The 19,608-nt window shown below is 31.7% G+C and overlaps 1 protein-coding gene across 1 annotated transcript; it reads right to left on the minus strand.

Moving 5' to 3' along the window:
- Positions 1-1,206: 1,206 nt before the first annotated feature.
- On the minus strand, positions 1,207-2,669 carry LOC108344959 (carboxylesterase 1). The gene has a single exon (XM_017583501.2). It carries the CDS (start codon positions 2,476-2,478, stop codon positions 1,405-1,407), a length of 1,074 nt encoding a protein of 357 aa, XP_017438990.1. The 5' UTR covers positions 2,479-2,669; the 3' UTR covers positions 1,207-1,404.
- Between the last annotated feature and the right edge of the window lie 16,939 nt (positions 2,670-19,608).

The raw sequence follows: 19,608 nt of genomic DNA on the forward strand, positions 1-19,608 counted from the left end.
AATGACCTCTTTATATGAAGTAACCTCTCATATACGTTGCTTAAAGAGAGGTTTCTTGACTGATATTTCGTTTTTTATGTTGTTTTCACAAATCATTAATGATTTGGTGTCACTTAGTACAAAATCAAATATTTTTACAATTGATTATATTTGTAATAAGCTTGGTACATACAATTTAAATACACCAACTTGAAATGGAATGTTAAATATATTATATTTATCTTATCTTTATTTTTTATATTTAGTTAGTTTGTTATTATTTGATTATTAATACCATGATGAATTATGAGAAGGAGTTTTATTTCACCTTGCAAACTTTGAACTTTGGGTTATGATTAAGGAATATGGCATCAAATGAAAACCTGCATTGCTCCCTTCAAATGGAATTACCATCATAACGATGATAAAGCTTGCAACTTGATGGCATGGGTCTCCATGGAAAGTTTTCCATTGCTTGGTGCATCATTCGTCTCTCGAGGCGTCAAGGCTATGCTTATTATGATTGATAGGTAAGCTACTTCAACATTGGAAGTCCAAACAATTATTACTCTAAATTGCCTTAGTTTTACAAATTTATCTTCGTACATTTGTAACAACTGAACTGTGAAATGGAATGCATAGTTGATAGCAAATTAAGTTTACAGCTTGTTCTTCTTCAGTGTATTGTGGATATGACATTTGTGGCCATCTTAAGAAACTCTGTTTTTATATAGTTGTAGGAGTTCTTACTTGCTTACGGCTGATGAGAATGTGAGGAATTCTTACCTATTTGACTCTCTTAGAATCTATGATCAGATGAAGCAAAGGGGATGGACTCCTACAATTCATTGGTATGTTTGAACTCATGCCAATTGCTTAAAGGAAGCACTTAGGAGTATAGAAGTTGAAAGAACAAGGTTTGCAGCCTGATTCTTCCACCTTCAATTCCATGATACTACTCCCTCTCAGTGAAACTGGAAAACTAGCGGAGGCAAGGGTAGTATTTAACGCAATGGTAGAAGGGAATGTTTGTCCAACCACTGAAACCTACCATGCATTTTTTGAGGGAACAGATTATTCATAGACTTTATACAAAGAATATTCATACCTCCGACTTTCCCACTTTACTTCAACAGAAATCGGATAATTTCCGACATTTGCAACAAATCCGACAAGGTAATCTTAAATTACGCGAGGGAACCGAAACAGAGGAAGGGGGAAAAGTAATTCGATGAAAGCCCTTGAATTAGAGTTGGGTAAAATACATGAAATAGAAAGAAACTAAGATTGATTAGCGCCGAATTATTAAAGTGTGGGAAAATACATGAAACAAATTCTTCACTGAATAAGATGAATCTCTTTGTGTTTACTTATTCAATGATGCAATTACAAGAAATTCTTACTCTTACTCTTGAGCAATGATGATTAATTTAAAGCTGAAATGAAAGTTTTGATTACTCCATATAGCACCTTTGCCTTCAATGGATCAGAATCTTGAATCCCATGATAATCCCCTGGGGTGAAATGCCCCACAACTTTCACACCCTTCTTTTTCATCAACTTAACCAGCTGGACCTGACGATCCACCAGTGGGTCACCTCCACACCCGGTAACCAGTACCCACCATCCAACCTTTTCGATCAATTCCAATCTCGCAGGACCCTTCCTCGCCGTCGGATTGCAATACTCGTGATCACGGTCAACCCCAACCGGTAACGACAACTCCCACATCGCGTCATTAAAGCAGTGGCCCAAGTGAGGTTCGTTCGCCAGCCTCCGCTCCGAACCTGTCCTGCGGGTCCCACTGAAAAACGGTTGAACCAAAATAAGCCCTTTGATCTTGGGAATCTGATAGTCGGCAGCCGCAGCTGCACGTAGACCCGCGTTGTAGGCGATGTTTCCCCCGGCACTACTCCCCATGAGAAAAACGTTCGAGTAATCGACGAGGTTTTTGAGCCAATCATCCTGGCTGGCTTTTATCCACTGCAGCGCCTCCACGGCATCATCGTACGCCGCGGGGAGTCTATGTTCCGGCGCGAGACGGTACTCCACGGACGCTACGACCGCGACGACGTCGTTTGCCATGTTGAAGCAAAACTCGTGGAAGATCGTCGAGCCTGCACTGAGGAAAATGAACCCTCCACCATGGAAGAAAACCACCAGGGGGAGCTTAGAGCGTTGGTGCTGTGCTGCGCGGGGCAGGTACAGCCTCGCCCAGGTGCCCTTGGATCGGTTGATGGAGAGGTCTTTGGAGAGTACGAGGAGAGTGGGATCCTCTGCGGGCGGGCTGTCGGGGGGTTTGTCGGGGCGTGTGACGGTGCCGTTTTGGTTAAGGATTAGATTGAGTTGCTTGTAGGGGTCTTTGTTGCATGGGGTTGAAGTGGATTGGGCTTGGAGAGTGAGTGAGTTTGCAATGAAGAAAAGGGTTAAGAAAAATGCAAATGCAATTGAACATCTCCAAAGGAATTTGTAATGTGAGAAAGAGAAGAGGGACATCATTGATTTTTGAAAACTATAATTATACCATTAAAAAGATGTGTGGAAGGTAGAAGAAGAAGCAACCAGAAGCTTGAATGGAGAAGAAGGAGAAAAAGTAATCGATGATTGATATGACGATGGTGTGATATCTTCATCATTAGATTTGGATTTTAGATTCTTTTTAGGAATCTCACTATCAAATAATTACAATTATTTAGTAGATCTAAAAGTTTAGTAAAAGGGCTTTACATGGAAACTAGAATTGTCTTTTTTTATTGACAGTTTTGAACCTTTTTGGCTTATCCTTTCTGACGTTTTCTTGGCCTCATGTTCTTGGTGGATAAGATTTTTTTGGTTTTGTTTCTTTTTTCAATAAATCATATATAGAGATAATAGTTTATGGGAGGAGCAAAGAAAGCTATATCTGATTTTGTTATTTGTCTACATTAAGGAATTTTTGGATGCAAATGGGGACAATTATATTAATCTTTTTGTGTTTTGTATACATTTGATATTTTATGTTTAAAGATTACATAATCTACTTAATTAATGCCTTCTAGAAAAGACATCCTTCTTTACCTCGTACAGTAGGGCAAACATTAACTAAAGCGAATAAAGAAAAAATAATGTATGATTCTAAAATTTTTAACTCATAATGTAGAAAATTAATATGAAGATGTAGTCATTTGTGAATTGTTGATATGATAAAGGTAAGCTTTAATAATTTGTTAGATGTGTAGTTATCATATAATGACATGTTAACAGAATAAAATGAGGATGATAACAAAGTAGTATTAGGTTAAAGGGCAATATCTGTATCATAAATATCAAAGAGTTATATTATCCCTCAAAAACATTTACTGCAACTTCTATAATGAGAAAGAAAGTAAGAAGAGAAGATAAGATTGAGGAGGGTATGGAAGTTTACAATAAACAATAATTATTGGATAAGTTAATTAAATTTTAAGTACATTCATTATATTTTTAATTAAATTCTTATTGAAAGTTTATGTTTTACGAATGTTTGACTTTTCTTTTATTTAAGTATCGAATTATTTAATTGTTTTATTAATTGGATAATCTGACCGTTATGTTTATCTTGTTTTTTTTAATCTAGTTAATAGATAAGCTTGAAAAAAAAAATACTATTTAACGAAAATAATAACCATGTGATCTTGTTGAGAACAAAATGAAACATTGGAACACTTAAATAATAATAATAAAATATTTTAAATACCTACTCAAATGAATTTTTTTAATAAAAAGATATTTTAAAATATTTAAATTTATAACATATTTAAAATTTCATTAACCCTGTCTCAAAAGATTTCATCTATAAGAAAAAATCAACAAGTAAAATAGGACAGCTTTTAGGAGAGTGTTTCACTATAACTATAAATTTTCATCCACACTTTTAAACTATCAAAAATACCCTTGTCGACGTTTACAAACCGGTAAAACAAATTTCTTAACGGTATTCGAAAACCGGCTAAAAAACCTTAACCGGTTCGAATGTTAGTTAATTTTTTTGTTTGCTTTTAAAATTTACTTTTTTATTTTTATTTAGTAATAATAATAATAATAAACAATTAATTGATTTAATATTTTTCATACAATTATTATTATTTATATCTTTTATATAATTTAATAAATAATTATTATTATTATTGATTAGAAAAAAAAAATTAACGGAATTGGAAATATAGTTAATATATTCAAATTAAATATGATAACGTATTTCCAACAAATACGATTAACATATTTTTTTCAATTTTATTTTATTTTATAATTTTATTTATTTTCTTAATAATTAATATTTTATAAATTAAAAAATTAAAATATGTTAAGTATGAAAAATGTTAAATTAATTATTATTATTATTAATTAAATAATTAATTAAAAATAAAAAAGTAAACTATAAAAAAAAACTATAGTTTTAAATACGATTCATACAAAATAATTCAAATTAAATATGTTAATCGTTGTTCGGTTAACATATTTTTTCAATTCATATTAGTGTATATTTAATTTTATAAAAATATTAAATTAATTATTTTTTATTATTAATATTATCAATATTATTATTAATTATTTATAAAAAACTATAGAAAAAAATCCTTAATCGTAATTGAAAATACGGTTAACACAAAATTATTCAAATTAAATATTTTAACCCTATTTCCAAATACGGTTAACATATTTCTTTCAAACTTTTTCATTTTTAATTTTTTAATATTATTTCTTTTTTAATAAATAATATTTTGTAAATTAAAATATTAGTATATATTAAATTTATTAATTATTTATTATTATTATTAATTAAAAACAAAACGCAAACAATAAAGAAAAAAAATTTTAACCGATATTTAAATGTCGGTGAAAAAATTTCTGCATTTTGTCACTTGGTGCGGCAGGATGAAAAGAGAGAAATGCAGATGAAACACTCCTTTTAGGATCCAGTAAAGTTCATTAACTATTAGAGTCCAATCTGTTAAAATCTTTTAATTATGGAAGGCAGTTTCTTCTCACACCTCCATGACTCTCTTCGAAGTGCTTTTCCTGCACTATCCTACATTTTTTTTTCCTGCCACATTTTCAAAATAACCTTTTTAACAAATTTTGAAATTTATTAAAACTTGAAAAATCCTTAGATTTCGAAATTCATTAAAAAAAAGAAGAAGAGAGGTATAGAATTTTTTGAGAAGTAAAAGATAATTTTAAAATTTAAAAAATGTGTGGGTGCAAAGAGAAATGTGAAGTAGTGTAGGAAGAAATACTCATTATATAATGGACTTTCTTCTTGCACTCAAGTGAGTCCAAAGATTCATCGTCTTTTGTTTAAAGTGGGATCATGAATCCACTAAACCTTTGGATTGGAGGTGACCCCAAAGGTTTTCAAAACGGAGTCTGTAAAAAATATAATTGAAAATTACTTTACAAAATAAAAAAGTATTTTTCCATCTATTTTTCCTTTAATATATTGGTATACTTTAAATCTCTGTTTGGAAATTAAGAAGTTAACTAAACCACTTACTATGTTTAAAACTTATTACATTTAAATATAATCTTATATCTTTTGAGTAATTAACTAATAATATATATATATATATATATATATATATATATATGAAAATTCTTTTATAATTTAATTATATTATTAGTACAAAAATTTTATTCATTAAAAATGTAATTATGATATTAATTTATTTATGAACACGAAAAAGAAAATCTTAATAAATCTCTATATTTGACAATTTTCAGAATAAAATGTTTAAGATACTTTTATAAAAAGATACTTACACTTATATAATATTTCAAAGGAGAAAAGCAGTTTCAGGAAGTGAAACGATGTCTTACTTAATTTTTACATTAAGGTAAAGTTTCTATTCCATTTATAATTTATAATTGTTACATTCTTAATTGATTTAAAATTTCTAATAGATCAAAGTAATTAATTTGTTAAGAAATAAATAGTAGGGAACAACAAATATTTGACATATTTCGTTTTTAGTATAAAAAAAATGCAACATCAATACAATAACGTTAACTATGCTAGTTTTGTTTGATTTTTATTAATATTTGAAAGAATTGAATATGTGTTCTATCTTCATCAATTGTTACATATATTTATTGAAAAAAAAAGTTAATGTTAATATGCAATACCTTTGAAGATTTCTAGAAAAAAAAATTTAATCAAGATTAATTGCATATTAACCTCAATTTTTTACTTAAACATATGTGACAATTAAGAAAAACAAATATGTTTAATTACATCAATCATTTTTAAAGTTAAAAAACTAACAAAATTAATGTATTATATTGATAATGTGAATTTTTTATCATCTTAAAAACAAAATATATAAATATTTGCTTCAATAAATGAATTATTTACTCACAAATTATATAGGACGCTGAACTAGAATCAATGAACTCGCAAAGGATATGTTATTTTGATTTTATAATTGGTGTGTAAAGATAGACATAGCTTTGCCCTACCATGAATGTAAACAGATGATGAAAGTGGCATAGACTTCATCAAAAACAGAGGCCAAACCATAGACAGAAGAAAAGGGAAAGCGATGTAGGCACCAAAAAAGATGTCATACTCATCTCAATACATACAACAATAAACATAACATTCAACTATTTACCTTTTTTTCTCATGGAGCTAAACCATTTTAGGACCAAATCATATTTATAAAACTTAGACCCTTTGTCATGGTTACCAAACCAAGACTCAACCAACTTATTTTATCATTGAGTTTATTTATTTTTTATAAAAAAAAAGTTTGAAGATTTTACTTTTATTAGAAACAAGAAGAATTTAAAATATATAGGTGGATGTTTATTTTATAAGTTAATTTTGTAAAATTAAATTAGATTTAAAATTTACTTTTTAACATAGTATCTGAGTTGTCTGAAGTTTATCGTAATGTGAATTTTTGTTTGGTAAACCTATTATGTCAATCTATCATATAACTATTAAATACCTAATTTTTTACTGAAGATGTATATATATATATATCAACATAAGAAGGTGTGTTAAAAATCATACATCGATAAAAGATAAGACAAATTTACTTAACATAAATTTATGAAAACCATATCTTAGAGTCTGATTTTGTAAGGTGAAATTATATTTAAAATTCATCTCTTAAAAAAAATACATACTTTAATTAAAAAAAATACTTATTATGAATTTATACTTGTTATATTATTTTTAAAACAAAAAGAGAAAAAGTTAAAAATAACTTAGTTTCAATTAGTTATTTATCAACATAGGTTGTTAAGGAAAATCGTTAGTTTTTGTATCAAAATTACCTTTTCTTTATTAGTAGCACTTTTTGTGTTCGTGACATTTTTTAGTATTCAGGTCTTACTTCCTTTAAAGACACACCATCTCACCTGTTCCATGGTCAAAATTTTTGTCTTTAAACTTATCACCAATAAAAAAAAGTTTCTCTTTCAATTAGTAATAATTTGTTGAGAGTGGAAGGAAAAGTTAATAGCAAAAACCAGATTAAGTATGAATACATAGAAGATACAGCTTTTTTACTTTTACGTTGATCTCATTGCTTTCACCATTGTATGAAAACTTAAATTGATCTTTAATTATAAGATCGCGTGCAATCCCTATGAACAGATTTTGTTCATTAATATTCTTCGTCCGTAGCCAAAGTAGCTTTCATGTTTCAATTCTTTCCTTTATTGTTTCATTTTGCTTTCCTAACATCCTACCTAGCTTTGGTAAATTATGGAAGAGTTTAATCACAATTATATGCAATGTTTTCTCTTACAAATTTTATTTAGACTTTGTTTACTTGAATGAATTTAGGAAAGACTGATTCAATGAATTTGAGAAGATTTGAAGGTAAATTTTTTGTTGTTTATCTGAGTGGATTTAAAAGTAAGTGAGTGAATTTGAAAGTAAAGTTTGTGAGAATTAGTGTAGGATTTGATTGATATGACAGATTAAAAAAATTTATTTCCATATCTACTCTCACTTATCTCCAAATCTACTTAAATAAACAACAAAAAGTTTACCTTCAAATCCTCTCAAATTCATTAAATCGCTCTTCCCAAAATTCATTTAAGTGAACAAGTGTTAAATTTTTATTGCAAACTTAATTAATACTCAGTATCAAGTCAAAAACATTCTTGTCTCTTTTATGTTATTTTACTATGTTACATTAACTTTGTATAAACACACATTTTGTGAATGCAATAAGATGTTGAAGAGGTATTATCAATTTACAACTCTCTGCTGTAACTTTAATTAGTGCATACAGTTTTTTGTTATAGTTTGAACAAACAAAACACTCTACTTTAAAAGATTAGAGAGAGATGTATGAACGTCTTTTAAATATACTTTTAACAAATACTTGGTTAAATACAATAACTATTTATATATTTTTTATTTTGGTACTATAAGAAAACAAGTTGCAAGCTTAATATATAGTAGATAAACTTTAATTTCCTTAATTTTTGTCTGAACTCTATTAATAATTGATGTAATTAAACCTATGTTCGGTATTTAGTAGTTGTCCCATATATTTATTAAAAGAAAAACTAACATTAATCTCCAATTAACTTTGAAGGAATCCTCAATGATTTTATTTTAATCATGTTAATCATGAATGTATGAAATATACCGATCGGAGTTAATGGTCATTTATGGGCAATTATCAAGTATTAATAGGTCAGATTACCTTACCCGTATACCGTATTAATTATTGATTATTGAGGTTGATTCCATGAAATATACTGATAACTAATCAATGGATTTGACTGTCACAATGATCATTTTCTATCCTAATAAAATATATACCTACTTGACTGTCGGAGTGTCTTCTGCAGGTCAACAACACATTAGAGTGGATCGCGTTCTCGGAGAGGATTGAAAATCAAAAGAGAGCATAGCAAGGAAGGATGACCGATCCTCGGACCAATTCAACCGAAACATTTTGGCGCCCACCGTGGGACCGAGCTACATCCTCATGAAGCCACATAAAACCAAACCCGTGCTCGGTCTCGACATCGCTACTTCGGATCAACACCGGGTTTTGCAACAAGAGCAAAAAATTCCGTAATAATTCCTAAAGACGTGTCTTTTGTTTTGAGAACTTTCAGGAAAGTTCGGTCCTACGTTCATCCTTGACAGGTTCCACTTTTCATTATAATTTTTAAATTATAATATATTTGTTTAACTCATATTTTTGTGAGTAAAAATATCTTGCACAGGAAGCTTCAGTCATAAGTTCAACCTTGGCAGGTTCCACTTTTCATTATAATTTATAATATATTTGTTTAACTCATATTTTTGTGAGTAAAAATATCCTTATCTTGCACATGAAGGAAGGTTCAGTCCTATGTTCAACCTTGGCAGGTTCCACTTTTCATCATAATTTATAAATTATAAAATAATATGCACAGGATGGTTTGAAATGCATTCAACCTTGTGAGTCAGGTTGTACCGACTCTTAATTTTAAATTATAAAATATTATGCACAAGATGGTTCAGAAATGCGTTCAACCTTGTCAGTTCTACCGACTCTTAATTTTAAATTATAAATTATAAAATATTATGCACAGGATGATTCAGAAATGCAATCAACCTTGTCAGGTTCTACTGACTCTTAGTTTTAAAATTATAAATTATAAAATATTATGTGCAGGAAGGTTCAGACCTCAACTTGGTCAGGTTCTACCAACTCTTAATTTTAAATTATAAAATATTATACATAGGATGATTCAAAGCTGCGTTCAACCTTGTCAAGTTCTACCCACTCTTAATTCTAAATTATAAATTATAAAATAATATGCACAGGATGGTTCAGAAATGCATTCAACCTTGTCAGGTTCTACGGATTCTTAATTTTAAATTATAAATTATAAAATATTATGCAACGGATGGTTCAGAAATGCGTTCCACCTTGTCAAGTTCTACCGACTCTTAATTTTAAATTATAAAATTTTATGCACAGGATGGTTCAGAGCTGCGTTCAACCTTGTCAGGTTCTACCGACTCTTAGTTTTAAATTATAAATTATAAAATATTATTTGCAGGCAGGTTCAGACCTCCACTAGGTTAGGTTCTACCAATTCTTAATTATTGTTAAACTCTTTGGCAAGTGCACCAAATCGTTCAAGTAATAAACCATGGTAAGACCAGGTATCGTTTTCCCAAGAGACTCGTAATACTAGAAAATTGTGCGATTAACAACTCATCTAGACTCAAGAACAACTCATCATTTAAGAATATGTGCAAAAAGATAAATTCACAAGTAATTACAAGGTTGGACTTTGGTATTGAAGGCACTTGGAAATGGAAAAGACTAGAAATGGTATGAAATGACATTGTTAAGGTTAGTTTTCACCAATGCACTCTTGTGTATAACCAATTTCATCTCCTCTCTATCAATTTACTAAAGTCAATCCACTAAAACACTCTAGCCCTAATCCCTTAGGTGAAAGAGCCTAGGTTTTCCTTATCAAACTCTAATCCCTTGGACAATCTAACAAGCAAACCCGCATTAAGAACTAGGATCTAAGACAACATGTGAATCATATCCCATCCCTGGCTCAATGAAACCCCAAAATCAAGTCATGAACGTCCCCATTACATGCAAGCTTTAAGATCGGAAACAAGAATACTAGTAATAGATAGAAAAGGCATTTATAAATACGAAACAATCATTCATTACACAAGAGTTCATAGGCTACATCTAACCCTAACAAGATGAATCTGGTTCTCCATTTCCATGGAGAACCCTAAAGCTTACAAACATGGAAGATGGAAGAAGAAGGAGACCCAAAGGAAGAGGAGGAGATGTTCCGAATGGCTCCTCGCGCCCTCCATGAGCTCCAAACGTGAAATCGCACCTCCAAAGAACCAAAGACCCTTTTTTCTTTCTGCCTCGTGAGTATATATACTGCCCGAATTCTCGCTTAAGCTAAATTATTCTCGCTTAAGCGAGAATTCTTCTTGGAGAAGATAGTCATTCTCGCTTAAGCTAAATTATTCTCGCTTAAGCGAAAATGACTGTTAAATCAATGACTTCCTGGATCACCGAGGCTCTTCAATGTAATGGAGGATCTTCCTAACATCAAAATAAATCAAAGAAAATAAGGGATTAGAGTATTATTTACGTAATGTAGCCCAAAATATAGATAAATACTAAAACTAAATTAAAGAGAGGATTTAAGCAAGTAATAAGCTAAAGAAGAGTTGATTTTGCTACTAAAATTATGCTTAGATAATGGTAAGAATTAGCATTATCAATTATAAATTATAAATTATAAAATATCATGTGCAGAAAGGTTCAGACCTACCTTCAACAGTGTCAGGTTATAATGGTCGCTCGGGGGACTCAGAAAGATGACTTCAGAAATCCCCGCTCAACGCAGGAAGTTAGAAAAATGACTCCTGCCTCAAGCCGCTCGAAGGAATTCAGAAAAATGACTTCAGAAATTCCCGCTCAACGCAGGAAGTCAGAAAAACGACTCCTGCCTCAAGCCGCTTGGGGGGAATTAAGAAAAATCACTTCAGAAATCCCCGCTCAACGTAGGAAGTCAGAAAAACGACTCCTGCCTCAAGCCGCTCGGGGGAATTAAGAAAAATGACTTCAGAAATCCCCGCTCAACGCAGGAAGTCAGAAAAATGACTCCTGCCTCAAGACCGCTCGGGAGGAAGTCAGAAAAATGGCTTATGCCTCAAGACCGCTCGGGGGAAAGTTAGAAAAATGACTTCAGAAATCTCCGCTCAAAGCAGGAAGTTAGAAAAGTAACTCCTGCCTCAAGCCGCTCGGGGAAAGTCCGAAAAAGGGCTTCAGAAATCCCCGCTCAACGCAAGAAGTTCGAAAAAGAACTCTTATCAGTCAACTACTCAACATGTTCAGCTTTTTCAGGTTCCAATGCGTTTTCATTATAAAAATAAATTATAAAATATTGAAGCGTTTACTTTATTTTATTTAAAAGCATATTTTTTGGAGTGAAAACTCTTGCACGGGAAAAAGTGACAAAGAGAACTCTTAGCATTTTCTTTTCAGTCTAGGGAACAAATCCAAAGAGAACTCCTAGAGTTCGCCGCTCGGTACAAAGAGCAATGAAGACTTAAAGCATCAAAGATAGACTCCCAAAATACAAGGTGAGCGACCTCTCTTAAAGCTCATAATAATCCCTACGCACCTCTTTCGAATAAAAGAGCTTGTTTGGGCTTGGGGGGCTTATGTACTATATGAAATATACCAATCGGAGTTAATGGTCATTCATGGGCAATTATCAGGTATTAATAGGTCAGATTACCTTACCCTTTACAAATATACGGTATTAATTATTGATTATTGGGTTTGATCTTTGAAAATATACTGATAATTAATGAATGGACTTGACTGTCACAAACTCTATAAATAATACAACTGATGTCAGGTACAATGATCCTTTTCTATCCTAATAAAATATACACTACAAGAATAATTGATATTACCGACGGTCGTAGTTCATCGGTAATGTATCAAATCCTTCGGTAATTGTCGTTTACCGACGATCAAAATACTGTCGGTAAAAATGTTGTCGGTAACCTTTACCGACGGATATTTCAGCCGTCGGTAATTACCAAAGGCTTTTGACCTTCGATAAAGCCGTCGGTAATTACCGAAGGCTTATGGCCTTCGATAAAGCCGTCGGTAATTACCGCGATCTGGTTCATCTTCTTCTTCTTCCTTCCTCCCTCAGTGTCATTTTTTTTTCGTTTTCATGAACTCCGCCACCAAAAAAGCATCACGCCAGTAACAAACTAATTTCCAAAGAATCAAACAACCAATTTATTTTCAATAGTTAAAATCATAGGGAATCATGGAGAGTTTCTCTGCAATTCTCATATTTGTAAGAGAAATGTTCCTAATCGCAAAAATGTGGTGGAGAGCAACAATGGTGGAGAGCAACGGTGGTGGAAAGCAGCGGTGGTGGAGAGCAGCGATGGTGGAGAGCAACGGTGGTGGAGAGCAGCGGTGGTGGAGGGCAGCGGTGGTGGAGGGCAGCGGCGGTGGACAGCAGCGGTGGAGAGCAGCGGCGGAGGAGAGCAGCGACGGTGGAGAGCAGCGACGGTGGAGAGCAGCGGCAGTGGAGATCAGCGGCGGTGGAGAGCAGCGATAGGAAGAAGTATTACACTGAGATGGAGAAAAATGAGAGGAGAAATGAGTGTTTGCCACATATATTGGCTCTGGATGCGAAGCTGGTGCCAAAAAATTCCGTTTTTTTATCGACGGGCAGATGCCTTCGGTAAATCAGTCGGTAATGTCGTCAAGCGAAATAATGGGCGGGAAAATTCCCGCTCTTTTTACCCACGGCTAAAAGCCTTCGATAAATCCGTCGGTAATGTGCATGTCACTTACCGACGGCCTTACCGAAGGCTTTTGACCGTCGATAAAAAAGATTAAACAAACCGTCGATAATTCCGTCGAAAATTAAAATATATCGACAGATATTTATCCGTCGGTAAAAATCCGTCGGTAATATTAATATTTTTTGTAGTGATAGACCTCTTTATGAAACATATCTCACTTGAGTGTCAAATTGTCTTCTGCATGTCAACAACCCATTGGAGTGGATCGCGTTCTCGGAGAGGATTAAAGATCAAAAGAGAACATAACAAAGAAGGATGACCAACTCTAAGACCAATTCAACCTAAACAATGAACTTAAATAAAATTAACACAATTAAAATTATTGTATCAAAATATATATATATATATATATATATAAAGATCTTATAATTTTCTCATCTTATAATTAATAATTTCTAAATTATAACCAACAATGATCAACAGAAAGGAAACACTAGATAAATTTATGTGTTAACTACTGTTTACATATATGCAAAGGTGAATTAATATATTCTTAAAATAGTATAGAATTTGAATTTGCTGCTGCGTTTCTTATTGTTTTATCTTTTTCTTGAAAATACATTTGTGTACATTCATCACGACGTTTTAAAATATATTAAAAAAAAATTAACATACCAACATCATTATATTTTGAAGATTAAATAAAGAATTGAAATATAATAATACATCAATATGTCTTTTCACATTTATTTAATTATATTAATACTTTTTTTCTATACTCTTGTCTTTTTTTTTTCATATCCAACACAACATTGCTAGCTATTTTCCTCTTCTTTTTTCACTATTGATTGTGAACCTCTTTATGAGTTTTTCTTTATAAGCATGCTCATTGTCACCTCTATGAAATCTCGAACCATGTTCTTTCTTCAACCATCCCCTTCGCACCACCACTCGTTTGTTTATCATCACCCCTACGTCACATCACTTGTTTCTCTTACTAGGTTAGAAATTGAGATTTTATCAAATATTTACAAGGTGAGAAAGATAATAATTTACATGTTTATTTATTGTTAGACTTTAAGTTTTTTTTTAAACAAATCAAATTTTGGAATGATAGATGGAATACATAATTACCCCTTGCTGAAAAATATAGTAGGTTATATAATAATTCAAATCTTAAGATGATAACAATTTTAGATATGGGAACGTGGAATATAGTGAATGAGAATGGAAATTAGAGTAGAGGAGGAAATGTTTTGAGTAAAAATTGTCTCAGGTTAAATCATTGAGGAATGACTTCAGATCGTATTCACCAAAAATATAGTATCAAGACAATTGGATATGAAAGAGAGAAGATCCACATGAATATACAATTAAATATGGATACAAAAATTACAAAATAAAATAGTGAGAGAAAAGGATGAATTTTTTCAGTTACTATGGAGAGCAAATGCAATTCTTAAAATAAAACACTTCATGGTGAATGGGTGATAGAAAACTATCCTATAACTCTATACAAGAATGACTCGAGGAGGAGCCTTTCGCATTAAAAAGACATGAAGGAATAAAGATCATGGCTTTGACTACATTTGAAGAATAATTTTTAGAAAAATTAATTTATGTTTCTATATATATTTGGGCTTTGGGCTTTCTTGTAAAAAATAGTTTATGTTTTTATATTTTAGATCTCGAGCATTTTTTGAAAAATAAGTTTATGTTTTTATGTTTTTGGATTTGTATTTTCTTTTCAGGTTTTTAAGTTTTCTTAAATTTATTTACCTATATACAGATATACAAAAAGCTTATATAAACACTTTCATTCATATATTGAATTTGAATTTGATAAAAATGGAGGATTCTCTTGGTTCTGTTTTAGAACATCATTTCTTATCAAAGACTAACATCTTTGTGTTAAATCTTTCTTGACATATCAATCTACTAGATTGTGTGACATTCCAAAATATCATATACACATATAATATAATAGGATTCAACTATTATAATATGTAAAAGCAGTTGAGAGATAGAGATAATAGTATTTAAATATGTATACAGTCATCCAAAAGATAGAGGAAATTAAAACGAAATCAAACTTGAGTACAAGTTTCCAAAGTTCTCCAAAATACAAGGCTATTGAAATTTTAAAGAGACCTAAAAAGTTTTCCAAAAGTGTCGAACTATATAAATAAAAGCTAGAAGTTTTTCAAAAAAACAAGCTAATAAACTAAGAGCTAGTAGAAGGCCTAAGTACTAGGGGCTGGGTTTCCTTCAACCTCCAAAGCTTGCTCCAATGGTACATCAACACCTACTGCTCACATCCAAAGGATTGGATGATCATCGCAAGGGGGAAGACAAACACATGCAACACATACAATGCAAGGGTGAGCTAGGTCTCAAACAAACATACAGATAATTTCAATTCAACCTAACATTTCCAAGAACGTCCATACACACATAACCATGTAAGTCATCATAAACATAAATATTTATTTCACAAAACTCATTAAAGCAAACATCCTATCATGTTAAGACTCCTAGACACGTCCGGACATAGAATGTATGTAGAGTTGGGGCGGGTTGTGCACTTGTGATGGCCCCTACTGCTTTGCAAAGCCCTTGCCGAGGGGTTCCACCCGACCATACACAAGGCTAGTCCGTTACCGCGGAATAGACCTTTAGTGATAGCGCCTACCCTAGGACCTCCCACTACTCCCACCACACGCGTCAATCCTCTCTAAGTGAGAAGGAAAGACCATTGGAGTGTTAGGGATAACCCCCCATATGGAAGCCTCTCACATTCATTCAATACACTAACTGATCCCACCGAGAGATCTTAATTTCATATTCAATCCGACCACTTTAAATCACATGATATTCCTCTTGGATCAATAATGTACCTCATAAACCAATTTGATTCATCAAACATAAAATTTCATAGTCATTCAAGTGCATTCTTACTATATTGTCTCATACCAAACCCATACACCATCATACAACATCAACCATGTCATAAAAACAACTCATACATTACATACTTTCACAAAACCATAACTTATTAACACAAATTTCTTTAGGACTTTTAATTATCAATACTTAAGTAATTCAAACAGCTTGGAGACCCTCACCAATGGCTCCGGAAGGGTCAAAACCCCCTAGAACGACCTAAAGAACGTCCAAAAATGATATCCGAAACCCCGAAAACCACCCAAAACTGTCCTGGATGATTTTCCGACGACAATAATCGATTATCATACGTGATAATCGATTATTTGCAAGAGCTTTGAAGAGGATACAACTCTCTAACTAAAATAATCGATTATCAAGTGAGATAATTGATTATTCTTATCAGTTTTTTACAACAATCTGTTATTTCTGATTTTAGTGCATCTGAGACACTTTAATGAGTTTCTAACACTCCAAACTTGATCTATATGACGAAATAAACTTGTATAACTGATTCTAATACTTCATAATCTTATTATCTAGTGATTTAATGTTGATTTAAACTCTAAACCCTCAATTTCATCAACCTAGGTACTCAATTATGAATCTACCACTTATAAATTATTTTTAACACTTTTAACACTCCTAATGAGTCACAATTAACTTACCCAAGTTATCTAAACTGATCCTAACAGCCTGGAATACAAAAATTCAGATTTTGACTACCTTAGTTCTCTTCATAAGTTATAAACTTCAATGATTCACATGGTTATTTCCTAATAAATTATTTAACAGAATTCATTGCTTCTAAGCATTCAAAATTATCACAGCATTGTATCAATACCAATTCCTAATCATCCAATTCACAGTTTTATAATTTCAACACATAACACCCAATATTTCTTAATCGTAACAGAAAATTCCAAACAACATGCCAATCAAATTATCATACATACAGAGCATATAATATTAAATCAAATAAACATAACCAGCTCCCCTTACCTTGGTGGTTATAAGCACAACACTTTAGAAGAAGCCCCAAAACAGTAACCCTCGCACAGAAACAAGTTCAACAGGACCTACAAACCACCAAATTGGGTAGAGTACAACTCTTAGAGCTAGAATGAACAAGGAACTAAAGGGAAAAGCTACCAGCTGCATGCAACCAGTAAAGTGGCATGCCCTAGATTCAAAGACAGTGGAGGAGAAGGGGGAAAACGACTTACTAGTAAGAATGAAGAAAACGTTCGGTTCAAAACGGAGCTCCTGACTCTGGGAACGCGGGGACGCCACCTAAATGACAATGCAATGGCTGGTGCAGTGTGGAGATTAGAGAGAAGGTAGAGGAAGAAGAAGAAGCTTTCTAGAGAGAGGAACACTTTTAAGAAAATGAGTTCAGCTTCTTTTTCTAAAAGTTTAGCAGAAACTATAAATTTTTTTTCTTTTTAATAAAAAGCCCCTCCCCTTTTTCTTAATAATGTTTTCACCCTATCCTCTTTTAATATATACATATATATTTTTAGGTTCTTACAGATTGTGTCATCATTTCATTCTAGTATAATTCCACAATTCTTTGTATGATTTTCCTAATCATATTTCAAAAAGGATTCAAAGTCATGAACAATTCTAATCAATCATGTATAGGATCATATTATTTTACTATTCAGAGCAAGATTATAGTTTGAATTTTATATTAAATAAGTATTTAGAACAAGGTTTATGTTTGCATTTCTTCTTAAAATACAAATATCATTTTGGTATCTAATTAAGGTTTTGATTCGAATTTCTTATATCTTATCTTATTTTTTTTACAATATGAAGAAATTCCAATTTTTTTGAATATTTTTGTTTTAAATTTTTATTCTAAAATTTCGAATGACATTTTGATATATTATTTGTTCTTCGTATTTTACATTTTAAATTGAGAATTTTGCATCTGATTCATAGAAATTATATGTTTTTGTGTTTTTTGTTCCCAAATAATTCTATAAGTGCAATTATGTTGTGTCAATTCAGTTTTGGTGTTAGGACTGCAAAATTCATTTAAAAATAATAATAAATATCCAATAACAAAAAGAAAATTTAAAAGTTTAACACAAATTATTTTGTTGCAGTAATTGATTACGGTTTGTTTTGATCTATTTATTAGCATTCAGTAGTTTCTTAGAGTTTTTGTGTTATTTAATTTTTTTTTTGTAGTTCTATTTATTCTTGCTTTATTGTTTGTTTCTTTTAAAAGTCTTGAAAATTTTGCCTAGAGTCTCTTTATATTTAGCTCTTAGTCAACTTTAGATTCCACAACGTTTTTTACATTAATTGTCAATTTTGGTTTAAGTTATCGAAATTCTTTATCAAGCAGTGAAGGGAATTCGAGTGGAAAAAGACAAGAGAGTATTTTTTGAAAAAAAGCTATAAGTGTGATATATGAATGAAATTTGAGTGAAACACTCAGAAGAGTGGTAAGGTTCTAAATATATTTTGTTTTTTTTATTAACATTTCTTGCAAGATCTAAATTTTTTTACCAATGCAACATGTTTTCGCAAAGACATTTTTGTGGAGTGGTTTAACATATTGTTTAATCTAACATATTCGTCATAGGATCATTTGGTTAAATAAATTGACACCAAGAGAGTTGCACGAAAATATACACCTAGTGTTTGTGTGGTCTTGAAGTGGAAGTCAATGAAATTATGTCACACATGGTACATTTAAATGGAAAAAAATGTGAGCTTTGAAGAAGGCATATACATGACAAAATATTTGTCAACAAATAAAACAAGTGATTTAAGATGCACTACATGTGAAAGTTATGGCCATGAAACTCATCAATGTCCTAATTAAAATACAACTTCCATGACCAATAAAAACCTCAAACTGTACATTTTATACTTGAAAGAGGAGGAAGAAAAAGTTTGCAAAAGTTAGATGTGTCGAATAAAAGACAAGAGTGAAAGCTAAAGAGAGCACAAGAAAAGGAAGTAGTTATAGAAAAAGATGCAAAAGAAATAAAAGAAAGTGAAGAGAACTAAATAGAGAGGGGGAAGAGAAAAAGAAGAGAGATAGATAAGAAAGAACAAAGGAAAGAGATGGGAAAGAAAACAAGCTTCATTTAGCTTTATAACATCATCTGGCACTCAATTTAGCTTCACAGTATTACAGATCTCATTGAAAGTGGTCAAATGTTCATATGGACTTTCATGTGATAGTCCATTGAATTGGTTGCTTTTCACCAGATGAATCAACGCAGGCTTCATCTCCATACTTGCGGCATTGACCCTTGGCCTTGCAATGCTGTTACAATGATGAGGGCCAACAACTGTTGCATAATCTGCCAAAGTACGTTTACCACCATTGTTGTCCATGC

Source organism: Vigna angularis, chromosome 8 (assembly GCF_016808095.1).
Source record: "Vigna angularis cultivar LongXiaoDou No.4 chromosome 8, ASM1680809v1, whole genome shotgun sequence".
Taxonomy (NCBI): domain Eukaryota; kingdom Viridiplantae; phylum Streptophyta; class Magnoliopsida; order Fabales; family Fabaceae; genus Vigna; species Vigna angularis.